Source organism: Schistocerca gregaria, chromosome 2, assembly GCF_023897955.1.
Source record: "Schistocerca gregaria isolate iqSchGreg1 chromosome 2, iqSchGreg1.2, whole genome shotgun sequence".
In the NCBI taxonomy this organism is placed as follows: Eukaryota; Metazoa; Arthropoda; class Insecta; order Orthoptera; family Acrididae; genus Schistocerca; species Schistocerca gregaria.
The window spans coordinates 759326022-759339225 of record NC_064921.1 but is presented as its reverse complement, the minus strand read 5'-3'; the positions used below and the strand labels follow the sequence as shown (position 1 = coordinate 759339225).

Genomic DNA, 13204 nt, shown 5'->3' with positions numbered 1-13204 from the left:
TTTACAGCGAGGCACGGGACAGAATGCACGCGGGGAGAGTTATGTTGCCCCGGTTGCTTCTTCGTCATATCATAGTTGTGAACCTGGAAGAGTGAAGGTGTCCAGCACGAGCCTTATTGAAGTCATTCGGAAAGAGTTGTTTTCCGTCATTAGGCTGCCGCGAACGTCGCGGATACATGTAGTGATTTTTCCATCGTTAATGCGCCGAATGAAATACGTTTTGTGAATGAATACAGTGTTCTTCCGTAAGTAACATATGACGAGTACTGTATGTAGTTTGTAGTAATTAACTCGACTGTTAATGCTGTAGTAACTAGTTATTGTTTGTTGTTTCATATCTTTCAGGTGCATAATCTGAATAATGGAGGGTGTACACCCTTCGACTAGCGCTGTAATACATAGTTGCGAGTTTAGTCCCATAGTGCTCAGAGCAATTTGAACCATAGTTGCGAGCCTGTCACAGACGATGGCAAGCGGGAGGCTACCGACGGTATGTTTTGGTTTGTAAAAGTGTTACGAGACAGATGCATTATCAGTGCACTACCGGAAGCAGGCAGTTCTGTTTCTCGGCGTTCCAGATTGATAGGGGCGACTATCGTCGAGCGATTTTTGGAGCTGGCGCACGAAATGACTTGTTGATACTGAAGTACTATACCACGAAGACGAAGCAGAGGGTGATTCAGTGGAAGATAACCCGACTAGTGAATCGCAAAATGGTTTTAACACTTTGGAAATCTCCACGTCACTGGGTATATGTGCTCCATCTGTTCCCATGACTATTACGAACCGATTAATAAACTATTGAACTAAGGCATTATACCCCTTGAAGAAAAAGTAAAGGCTGTGGCGCTAGCCAGGAATTATCCAAATTGGAACTTACAAACACTGCAAAAGAACAGAGCAACAACAGCCCTGAAAAGGAAGAAGGCCCTGAAATTGTGGGAAAGTGATATCGTTAAAGGAGGGACAAAATACGAGAAATACCAGGCGATAAATAAGTGGACATACGACCGATCTGTCGAATCTCGTTGTCGTAACGAGAATGTAACAACGAGAATACTTCAGTATACGGCCATCAAGGATTTTACGTCTGCTGCATCATTATGTTGGGCAAAGATACTAACACATTCGTAAACGGCGCAATATGCCATCACAGCCTCTGGAAAAGTGTTGCCTAAGGTTTTCTTGTTCAAAAATGGTTCAAATGGCTCTGAGCACTATGGGACTTAACATCTGTGGTCATCAGTCCCCCAGAACTTAGAACTACTTAAACCTAACTAACCTAAGGACGTCACACACATCCATGCCCGAGGCAGGATTCGAACCTGCGACCGTAGCAGTCGCTCGGAATGACGACTGAAGAGAATCGTTTGAAGTGACAGAAGTGAAACCCTTCCGCAAATTACTGCAGATTTCAAAAGTGGGCCAACAACAAGTGTCAGCGTGCGAACCATTCAAAGAAACATAATCGATATGGGCTTTCGGAGTCAAAGGTCCACTCGTGTACCCTTGATGATTGCTAAATATAGCTTTACGCCTCACATGGGGCCGTCAACACTGACATTGACTAGAAACATGTTGCTTGATCGGACGAGTCTCGTTTCACATTCTATCGAGCGAATACACATGTACGGGTATGGTGATAACCTCATGAATCCATGGACCCTGCATGTCAGCAGGGAACTGTTCAAGCTGGAGGAGGCTCTGTAATGGTGTGGAGTGTGTGCAGTTCGAGTGATATGGGACCCGTGAGACGTCTAAATACGACTATGACAGATGACACGTACGTAGGCATCCTGTCTGATCACCTGTATCCCTTCATGTCAATTGTGCATTCCGAAGGAGTTCGGCAATTCCAGCTGGACAATGCAACATCCCACACGTCCAGAATTGCTACAGGGTGGCTCCAGGAACACTCTTCTGAGTTTAAACACTCCCGCTAGTCACCAAACTCCCCAGACGTGAACATTGTTGAGCATATCTGGGATGCCTTGCAACGTGCTCTTCATAAGAGATCTCCACATCCTTGTACTCTTACAGATTTATGGCCAGCCCTGCAGGATTCATGGTGTCAGTTCCCTCCAGCACTACATCAGACATTAGTCGAGTCCATGCCGCGCCCTGCTGCGGCACTTCTAAGTGCTCATGGCCGCTCTATACGATATAGGCAGGTGTACTAGTTTCTTTGGTTCGATTCTTATGACTGCCGTATTGTTACAGTAAAAATTGTAAATAGCCGTTCGCTCCTTGTATTTTACCCCTGATATCCTCAGAATTTCAAAGAGCGTATTCCATTCAGCATAGTCTGAACTTTTCTTTAAGTCTACAAATGCTACAAAATTAGGTTTGCCTTTCCCTAACCTTCTGTGAGAAGTCGTAGGGCTAGCATTGCCACGCGTGCTCCCACATTTCTCCGGAATCCAAACTGATCTGCCGCGACCTCGGCTTCTATCAGTTTTTCCATTCTTCTGTAAAGAATTCGTGTTAGTATTTTGCAACCATGACTTGTTAACTAATAGTTCGGTAATATTCACACCTGCTTTCTTTAGAATTTGAATTATTATATTCTTCTTGAAGTCTGAGGGTATTTCGCCTATCCCATACATTTTGCATATCAGGTGGAAGAGTTTTGTCATGCTTGGCTCTCATAAAGCTGTCAATAGTTCTAACGGAATGTCATCTAGTCCCATGGCCTTGTTTCGACTTAGGTCTTTCAGTGCTCTGTCAAATTCTTCGCGCGGTATTATATCTCCCATCTCATCTTCATCTACATCCACGTCTATAATACTGTGTAGACCCTCTATGTATTCCTTCCACCTTTCAGCTTTCTTTCCTCTGCTTAGGACTAGTTTTCCATCTGAGCTCTTGATGTTCATACAGCTGCTTCTCTTTTCTACAAAGGCCTCTTTAATTTTCCTGTAGGTTGTACCTATCTTTCCCCTAGTGACATATACTTCTAAATCCTTACACTTGTCGTCTAGCCCTTCCTGCTTAGCCACCTTGCACTTCGTTTCTCATTTCATCAATTTAATTTAATATCTCTTGTGTTACCCAACGATTTCTACTAGGCCTCGTGTTTCTACCTGCTTGATCCTGTGCTGCCTTCACTATTTCATCTCGCAAAGCCACCTATTCTTCTTCTACTGTATTCATTGCTCTCTGCTTGACAATCGTTCTCTAATGATCTCTGAAACTCTCAACGACCTCTAGTTCTTTCATTTTATCCATTCCCATTTCCTTAAATGCCTACCTTTTTGTAATTTCTTCAATTTTAATCTAGAGTTCATAATCAATAAGTTGTGGTCAGAGTCTACATCTGCCCCTGGAAATGCTTTACAATTTAAAATCTGGTTCCGAAATCTTTGTCTTACCATTATATAATCAGTCTGAAACCTTCAAATGTCTTCGGGTCTCTTCCACACATACAGCTTTCTTTCATGATTCTTAAACCAAGTTAGTGATGAGTAAATTATGCTCTGTGCAAAATTCTACCAGGCGGCTTCCACTTTCATTCCGTTTGCCTTGTTTTCCTTCGCTTCCTTTTCCTACTATCGATTTCCAGGCCAACATCTCTAATAAATTTTCGTCTCCCTTAACTATCTGAGTAATTTATTTTATCTCTCCATACATTACTTCAGTCTCTTCATCATCTGCGGAGCTAGCTAATATGCCAACTAGCGTTTGCCGTATAACATATTAATTGCAACATTTAACTTAAAAAGTGCCTTGTGACTTAGGTACGAAATGTGTTAGCGTCAAAATATTGATACTAAACTTCATAAAAAATTTATAATGTTTAGAATGGAAAGGCGACGTAATACTGTGTGACACGAATGTGTGCATTCGTTCGTTGTGCAAATGTGAAGTTGACAGAAGCAAAGAACACAGATCTTACAAAAAGGACTTATTGTAAAGTTTTACTCTCGATGAAAATTAAGCTGCGTAGAGTGGAAGAATTTGAAGGTCAGTTACAAACCGAACTTGACATTCGCAGCATGTTCCTGGATCATCACAATAGAACAGTGGGGACTTCAACGCTGGAATAGGACAGAAACACCAACTCAAGCGATGCTACAAACGCGAATTAAATTACGCTTTTTCTACACAAAAATGTTTCGTTCGGCTAGGTCTGCTTCACGTGTAAATAATATGTACAGTGCTTAATTCTCAACTAAAATGTCTAGGTAGTTCGGGAATAATCTGAAGCGGAGAACTACTTCCTTTTATCTGCCTTCGTCAATGATACGTGAGGTAGTTAATTTCTTGGTTTATTACTTAAGAAAGTTTAACCTCGCAGCTTCTGTCCGAAGATTTACTTTCAACAGAAAACTTGCGTTAGCTCATTCAGTTGTTATACTTTTAATTATATTTACATTTATTTTCGGAATCAAACAATGGAAACTTATAGTTCGAGAGAACAACTTGTGTATATTATATGCGACCACGACATGTTTGAAGGTTCAGACCTAATAACATGCAACATAGTTGCAATTCAGCTATCACTCACCCGTGTAAAACGACTGGTCTTAGGAAAATGAAACTTTCTGGAAACATTTGTAAGGACATGTGGAGAGAATGCAATCATGCATATGTGCATGCATAGTGCTGTACAGGTCCCGGATACCAGTTTTTGGGATGTAGTTCAATGCCTGTTTCACTGTGGGCGAGCGTTACCTTATTGGAAAACACTCCGTGGAATGCTGTTCACGCACTATGATAGGTCGAATCACCAGACTGATGTATAAATTTGGAGTCAGGATGCGCCGGATAGCCACGACAGCAGTCCTACTGCCATACGAAGTCGCACCCCAGACCATAACTCTAGGTGCAGGTTCAGTGTGTCTAGTGCGTAGACAGGCTGGTTGCAGGCCCCCTTCTAACCCAGTAGACGGCCATCGCCGGCACCGAGGCGCAACCAGCGTTCATCATATGCAATACAACAGGCATCCGTCGTGGCCTCCAATGAGCTATTGCTTCACACCATTGAAGTGGTTTGGAGTCACTGCAATACACGCTATAGGGCGTCTGACTCGGAGCTGTCCTTGAAGTAACCGATTGTTGATTCACTATGGTGGCAACTGTTGCTTAAACTGCTGCTGCAGATGCAGCACGATGAGCCAGAGCCATTTGCTGGAGGATGATCTTCCCTCTCGGTAGTGCCATGTGGCCGTCCGGAACCCGGTCTGCTTGCGGCCATACATTCTCGTGACCACTGCTGCCAGCAGTCATGTACAGTCGCTACTTTATTCCCAAGTCTCTCTTCAATATAGCAGAAGAAGCATGCAGGTTCTCGTATTTTCGCAACCCAGTTACACAACCGCGTCCAGACTCATTGAGGTGTTGATAATAGCGTCTCTGACGCTTTAAAAGCATTCTTGACTAATATACGGTTCCAAAGGTAACTAACGCTCACACAACCGCTGCAGCATATATTTGAAACAAACCTGATTTGCATTCTCATGGCGGCACTACTAACGCCACTCTTATGCGACTGGCGCGATATCTTAACAGACATCATCTTTCAGATGTACAAACACGCCTACCAACTTTCGTCATGTCGCACAACTCCTTCTTGGCGTTGCGATTTTTTCCCATCACTGTATAAACGTCATGTGACATTGGTGGTCGGAATATTACTTAGAGATTCAACTAAATTGGAAACACTTTATAGGACAAGAGTTCCGCCTTTTGCAAACACATTGTTTTTTTGTTTTTTCTTTTTACCCAAACATGTTTCAGCACCTCTGTGCCATCATAAGTGGTTTTTGTTTATAGAAAACTGTAAAATGTGAGCATATTTTAGGTTATAACTGATTTAATCATGTGAGGCGTAAAGAAAGTTTTTGTTCGTTTTGTTTCTTACCGGGATTTTACATTATATGGTTTTACAGGACCAACCGTATGGTGTCCTGCACTGATAGCATGTCATCCACAAACCAAACGATGCAAATGCAAATTTCATCGACGTTAGCACTTCCTTTGAATTAAAAAGCCGGCCGCGGTGGTCTAGCGGTTCTAGACGCGCAGTCCGGAACCGCGCGACTGCTACGGTTCGAATCCTGCCTCGGGTATGGATGTGTGTGACGACCTTAGGTTAGTTAGGTTTAAGTATTTCTACGTTCTAGGGGACTGATGACCACAGATGTTAAGTCCCATAGTGCTCAGAGCCATTTGAACCATTTTTGAATTTAAAAAAAAAACTGATTTTCCGTATATGTTTGTTACTACTCACGTTTTGTTGTGACTGATCCACCTCCTTTTGGGTTCCGAGGACGCTGCACACACATATTAATGTGCTTTGTGTAATTTCTTTCTTTATAAACGCCTTTTTGCTTCGCAAAACGCGGTGAGCACTATGTTGTTGTGTTTCCTAACTCCGTCGGCGTTCATTTGTTCCCGATAGAGTTTCACGCCGAACTTGAATTTTGTTTACTTCCCTCTCTCTTTCTGTGTGTGTGTGTGTGTGTGTGTGTGTGTGTGTGTGTGTGTGTGTGTGTGTGTGATGCCTTTTCTGTATAGTTCCTTTTAAATAATGTGCCTTTACAGAATGTAGTGTTTTCATTTAAAGCTTGTTTGCCTTCCGTTGTTGCCTTTTGTATCTGGAAGATTTCTTGTACTGTCCTTTTGTGATATTGCTGTGGCTGGTTTTCGGTATTTTTAGATCTGTTGCTTTTGGGAGTTGGGTGGTGGTTATGGGATGTTAGGTAGTCAGCAAATGTGCTATGGATTCTCTTACTTTTTAGGGCTCTACGGTTCTGAGCATCTTGATTTAAAGTTCTTGCGTATTCGTCCTATATATACTGATTGACAAGTGTTGCATGTGAGTTCATGTACACCTGATCTATTGAATTTATCTGTGGGTGTTTCCCGTGTTTTGAGTTTTCTCAGTCCTGTATCCTATTTGAAGTGCCTGTGTCTTCCGTATGTTGCGTATTCTGTAGAAACACTTTCTTTACTTGCACCTTTTGTACATCTTTTCTGGGCTAAGAGAATGTTGCGTCTTAAGTATGTTGTTTAGTGTAGGCTATAGGCTATTGGTAATTAGGGGTTGAGCGTAGTAGCGTACCTATGTTATTGTTCTTGTCTTAGAAGACTGGACTGATACGGCTCTCCTATACTGCAGGTTGCAACCTACATCCACTTTAGACTGTTTTATGCAGTCAAGCCTTTGTCCTTCTCTACAATTTTTACCCTCTACACTTCCATTACGGAATCATACATTTCTTGATGTCGCAAGATCTGTGCTATAGACCGATTATTTTCTTTCATCAAGTTGTGTTGTAATTACTTTCTCTCCCGAATTCGACAGAGTATCTCCGCATTAGTTATTCTGTGTACCCATATAATCTCCCCCCCATGAACCATGGACCTTGCCGTTGGTGGGGAGGCTTGCGTGCCTCAGCGATACAGATGGCCGTACCGTAGGTGCAACCACAACGGAGGGGTATCTGTTCAGAGGCCAGACAAACGTGTGGTTCCTGAAGAGGGGCAGCAGCCTTTTCAGTAGTTGCAGCGGCAACAGTCTGGATGATTGACTGATCTGGCCTTGCAACATTAACCAAAACGGCCTTGCTGTGCTGGTACTGCGAACGGCTGAAAGCAAGGGGAAACTACAGCCGTAATTTTTCCCGAGGACATGCAGCTTTACTGTATGATTAAATGATGATGGCATCCTCTTGGGTAAAATATTCCGGAGGTAAAATAGTCCCCCATTCGGATCTCCGGGCGGGGACTACTCAGGAGGATGTCGTTATCAGGAGAAAGAAAACTGGCGTTCTACGGATCGGAGCGTGGAATGTCAGATCCCTTAATCGGGCAGGTAGGTTAGAAAATTTAAAAAGGGAAATGGATAGGTTAAAGTTAGATATAGTGGGAATTAGTGAAGTTCGGCGGCAGGAGGAACAAGACTTCTGGTCAGGTGACTACAGGGTTATAAACACAAAATCAAATAGGGGTAATGCAGAAGTAGGTTTAATAATGAATAGGAAAATAGGAATGCGGGTAAGCTACTACAAACAGCATAGTGAACGCATTATTGTGGCCAAGATAGATACGAAGCCCACACCTACTACAGTAGTACAAGTTTATATGCCAACTAGCTCTGCAGATGATGAAGAAATTGAAGAAATGTACGATGAAATAAAAGAAATTATTCAGATAGTGAAGGGAGACGAAAATTTAATAGTCATGGGTGACTGGAATTCGAGTGTAGGAAAAGGGAGAGAAGGAAACATAGTAGGTGAATATGGATTGGGGCTAAGAAATGAAAGAGGAAGCCGCCTAGTAGAATTTTGCACAGAGCACAACTTAATCATAGCTAACACTTGGTTTAAGAATCATGAAAGAAGGTTTTATACGTGGAAGAACCCTGGAGATACTAAAAGGTATCAGATAGATTATATAATGGTAAGACAGAGATTTAGGAACCAGGTTTTAAGTTGTAAGACATTTCCAGGGGCAGATGTGGACTCTGACCACAATCTATTGGTTATGACCTGTAGATTAAAACTGAAGAAACTGCAAAAATGTGGGAAATTAAGGAGATGGGACCTGGATAAACTGAAAGAACCAGAGGTTGTACAGAGTTTCAGAGAGAGCATAAGGGAACAATTGACAGGAATAGGGGAAAGAAATACAGTAGAAGAAGAATGGGTAGCTCTGAGGGATGTAGTAGTGAAGGCAGCAGAGGATAAAGTAGGTACAAAGACGAGGGCTGCTAGAAATCCTTGGGTAACAGAAGAAATATTGAATTTAATTGATGAAAGGAGAAAATATAAAAATGCAGTAAATGAAGCAGGCAAAAAGGAATACAAACGTCTCAAAAATGAGATCGACAGGAAGTGCAAAATGGCTAAACAGGGATGGCTAGAGGACAAATGTAAGGACGTAGAAGCTTATCTCACTAGGGGTAAAATAGATACTGCCTACAGGAAAATTAAAGAGACCTTTGGAGAGAAGAGAACCACGTGTATGAATATCAAGAGCTCAGATGGCAGCCCAGTTCTAAGCAAAGAAGTGAAAGCAGAAAGGTGGTGGGAGTATATAGAGGGTCAATACAGGGGCGATGTTCTTGAGGACAATATTATGGAAATGGAAGAGGATGTAGATGAAGATGAAATGGGAGACATGATACTGTGTGAAGAGTTCGACAGAATACTGAAAGACATGAGTCGAAACAAGACCCCGGGAGTAGACAACATTCCATTAGAACTACTGACGGCCTTGGGAGAGCCAGTCATGACAAAACTCTACCAGCTGGTGAGCAAGATGTATGAGACAGGCGAAATACCCTCAGACTTCAAGAAGAATATAATAATTCCAATCCCAAAGAAAGCAGGTGCTGACAGATGTGAAAATTACCGAACTATCAGTTTAATAAGCCACGGCTGCAAAATACTAACGCGAATTCTTTACAGACGAATGGAAAAACTGGTAGATGCAGACCTCGGGGAGGATCAGTTTGGATTCCGTCGAAATGTTGGAACACGTGAGGCAATACTGACCTTACGACTTATCTTAGAAGAAAGATTAAGAAAAGGCAAACCTACGTTTCTAGCATTTGTAGACTTAGAGAAAGCTTTTGACAATGTTGACTGGAATACTCTTTTTCAAATTCTAAAGGTGGCAGGGGTAAAATACAGGGAGCGAAAGGCTATTTATAATTTGTACAGAAACCAGATGGCAGTAATAAGAGTCGAGGGGCATGAAAGGGAAGCAGTGGTTGGGAAAGGAGTGAGACAGGGTTGTAGCCTCTCCCCGATGTTATTCAATCTGTATATTGAGCAAGCAGTAAAGGAAACAAAAGAAAAATTTGGAGTAGGTATTAAAATTCATGGAGACGAAGTAAAAACTTTGAGGTTCGCCGATGACATTGTAATTCTGTCAGAGACGGCAAAGGACTTGGAAGAGCAGTTGAACGGAATGGATAGTGTCTTGAAATTAGGATATAAGATGAACATCAACAAAAGCAAAACGAGGATAATGGAATGTAGTCAAATTAAGTTGGGTGATGCTGAGGGAATTAGATTAGGAAATGAGACACTTAAAGTAGTAAAGGAGTTTTGCTATTTTGGGGAGCAAAATAACTGATGATGGTCGAAGTAGAGATGATATAAGATGTAGACTGGCAATGGCAAGGAAAGCGTTTCTGAAGAAGAGAAATTTGTTAACATCGAATATAGATTTATGTAGCTGGAAGTCGTTTCTGAAAGTATTTGTATGGAGTGTAGTCATGTATGTAAGTGAAACATGGACGATAAATAGTTTGGACAAGAAGAGAATAGAAGCTTTCGAAATGTGGTGCTACAGAAGAATACTGAAGATAAGGTGGATAGATCACGTAACTAATGAGGAGGTATTGAATAGGATTGGGGAGAAGAGAAGTTTGTGGTACAACTTGACTAGAAGAAGGGATCGGTTGGTAGGACATGTTTTGAGGCATCAAGGGATCACAAATTTAGCATTGGAGGGCAGCGTGGAGGGTAAAAATCGTAGAGGGAGACCGAGAGATGAGTACACTAAGCAGATTCAGAAGGATGTAGGTTGCAGTAGGTACTGGGAGATGAAGCAGCTTGCACAGGATAGAGTAGCATGGAGAGCTGCATCAAACCAGTCTCAGGACTGAAGACAACAACAACAAGATATAATCTCTAACATTCTTCTATAGCACCATGTGCCAAAAGCTCTCTCCTCTTCTTGTCTGAGCTGTTTATCGTTCATGTCTCCCTTCCGTACAGGCTTACACTCCAGACAAATACTTTCAGAAAAGAATTACTAATACTTATATTATTTGATGGTCTAGCGATCCGGTCTGACTTTGCACTGGTAGCACAGTGTCGACGGCAGTACGATTTGTCTGGCATAGCGGCATTATATTATACCAGAATGAAAAATGCTCCTGTCATAGCACAAAAAAGGAGAATATGTCCCGGACAGAGTTGGGAACTATTTTCGACTTATCTGGCAGCTTCAAAGACATTATAAGCATAGCATCTTGACATTTTCTCGCTTCTTTACTTGTTAGTACCAGTACCCATGTCATGTAAAACAACACATAGTGTCAAGTAAAGTAACATGTTACATGATATCATGTCGTAAACATGACACACGCCATCTTGTCATCCAAAATGGCGTTTGCCGTGTCATCCAATATGACACAACGCGTCATTAAAATTTTGGGTACTTCCCTCACCCTCGGATACTTTCTGTTGCAGGTGCGTCCCACTCTCTAGAAGCACATAAATTAGTGTCTATTTGTTCTTATACCCCGCACCCTAGATATAACAGGAGGTGGGTCTAAGAGAGCTCAGGGCGCTGGTGAAGTATGGTTAACTCGTAAAAATGTGCGAATGTGTCAGGATGTTTTGATTAAAATGTCTTTGGAATTGCCAGGTAAAACGATAAGCTAGTTCCCTTCTTTTACATCGCTAACTGTATTCACGACACATTCGTCTTTTTTTGTGCTACGATAGGAGCGCTTTACATCTGGTTCCCAACTTTTACTCTACCGTAATTTTGTCATTAAACTGCTATTGGTTAGCAACCGATGTGTGTTTGTTGACTCGTGCCTGGATTGATACGGTATACGTTTTTTTTTTTTTCGGCAATCGTACCATGTTGCTTATATGGTGGCAGTGGATAAGCTTTCACAAAACAACAGGACGACTGTTAATTACATGTATTTGTTTACCTTCTTACAAAATTTGAACCGATTCCCAGAAGTCTGACATAGAGAAGCGGCGGGCGTAAAAAAAGAAAAAAAAACACAAAAACATGTTTCTTGCACGTACAATCAGAGGAAAGCTAGATTTCTGAAAAGTAGATTTCAATGTTATGGAAAGTGTGCAGTTTTTTATTAATCTGTTTCAATTTAAACGGTTTCCGCTCATTTAATTCATGTAAGAAGGAATTTTACGTGCTACATTTAGCTCGACTTTAAACCGTAATGTCTTGACAACGGATAAAGACTGTTCGATAAAAAATTCTTTTTGACTTTATTCATTTACCTACCTACGTCCACATTTTGTATCGAAACGAACAAGTTTGAAACATAGATGTGACGCGCTGCGAAGAGCTCCCAGAAAAACGTGTTTTTGTACATGAAATACAAGCGAAGCAAGATTTTTTCAACCGGTTAAAACTGACATTAGACCAAGGCCTGATACAATGGTGAACCAAATTTGAAGCAACGATCTGGCTCCAGTTCGGTATTGTTTAATGGTGATTGTTGTTGCAGGTAAAATGCGAATGGTACCATTAGCTGAGCATTATTTTCAGCAAAATTAAAATCTTTTGAAAAAGGAACTAATCTGTTCGCACTATTTACCTGGGTGCCAGCTCCGGCTCGTCGTTCAAACCTTGCTCAATACGCTGTAATATAGTTGCAGCTAACATAGCTGCATCCTTGGACGGTATTCACCATCCGTACGATCGACTGGATGCCAGAATCAGCGCTTGCGTTGCCGCCCATTCAGACTAAACCACGGACCAAAATGGGTATTTCAGCATGGGTCGCTAACTGGTACCTAGGAACTCCTTGTGCTACTGGTCTGTAAATGTAATCATTTCATGTACTCTATATGCGATGTTATGACAATAAATCGTGAGTGAACTGGAAACATCTAAAAGGGTGTACAATTTTTTTTCCAGTAGTGTATTAGGAATTCTACACGCAAGAGAGAGCGATTTCAATTCCCAAACTTGCAGTGCTATACTTTTTCGTTAGATCATCCACTTGCTAGTGCCACTGTTTCTTACTCAGGTGGCTGCCTACGAATTTTACACAAATAGTTTCATTTCCCGTGCTCCGCTACACATAAGTAATTTTCATCTGTCTCGAATTTAGTAGTATCAGTTGTGTAAGAAAGAGAGTTAAACTGTTTGTTGTGGACCAATTTTATGCATCTTCCAACATTTTATTCTGGTTATGTGTGGTACGGATGTGAGTGATCGGGCGCTAGGACACGGAGCTATCAAGCCGCGGCTGGTACTTACCTCTTTGATCTTGAAGTCGAGAATGTACTTCATGTAGGTGGGCAGCTGGTTGATGACGGTGAAGTAGCCGAAAATGCTGCAGGCGTGCGCGATGATGATGGCCCAAACGGGGCCTGACGTCAGCACATGCCGCCACGGCAGCGGCAGCGCCTGCAACACACCGTCTCCTGCAGTCACAGCCCGAATCAGTGGACGTGTGGGACACGCCGCA

General features: G+C 42.0%; 1 protein-coding gene across 1 annotated transcript in view; it reads right to left on the bottom strand.

The window, feature by feature from the left end:
* The window catches only part of LOC126334968 (sialin), a 375208-nt gene that overhangs the window by 40144 nt on the left and 321860 nt on the right, over positions 1-13204 (bottom strand). Inside the window, exon 8 of the mRNA XM_049997753.1 lies at positions 12994-13143. Within this exon, the coding sequence (XP_049853710.1) occupies positions 12994-13143 (150 nt within the window). The remainder of the gene's footprint in view (positions 1-12993; positions 13144-13204) is intronic.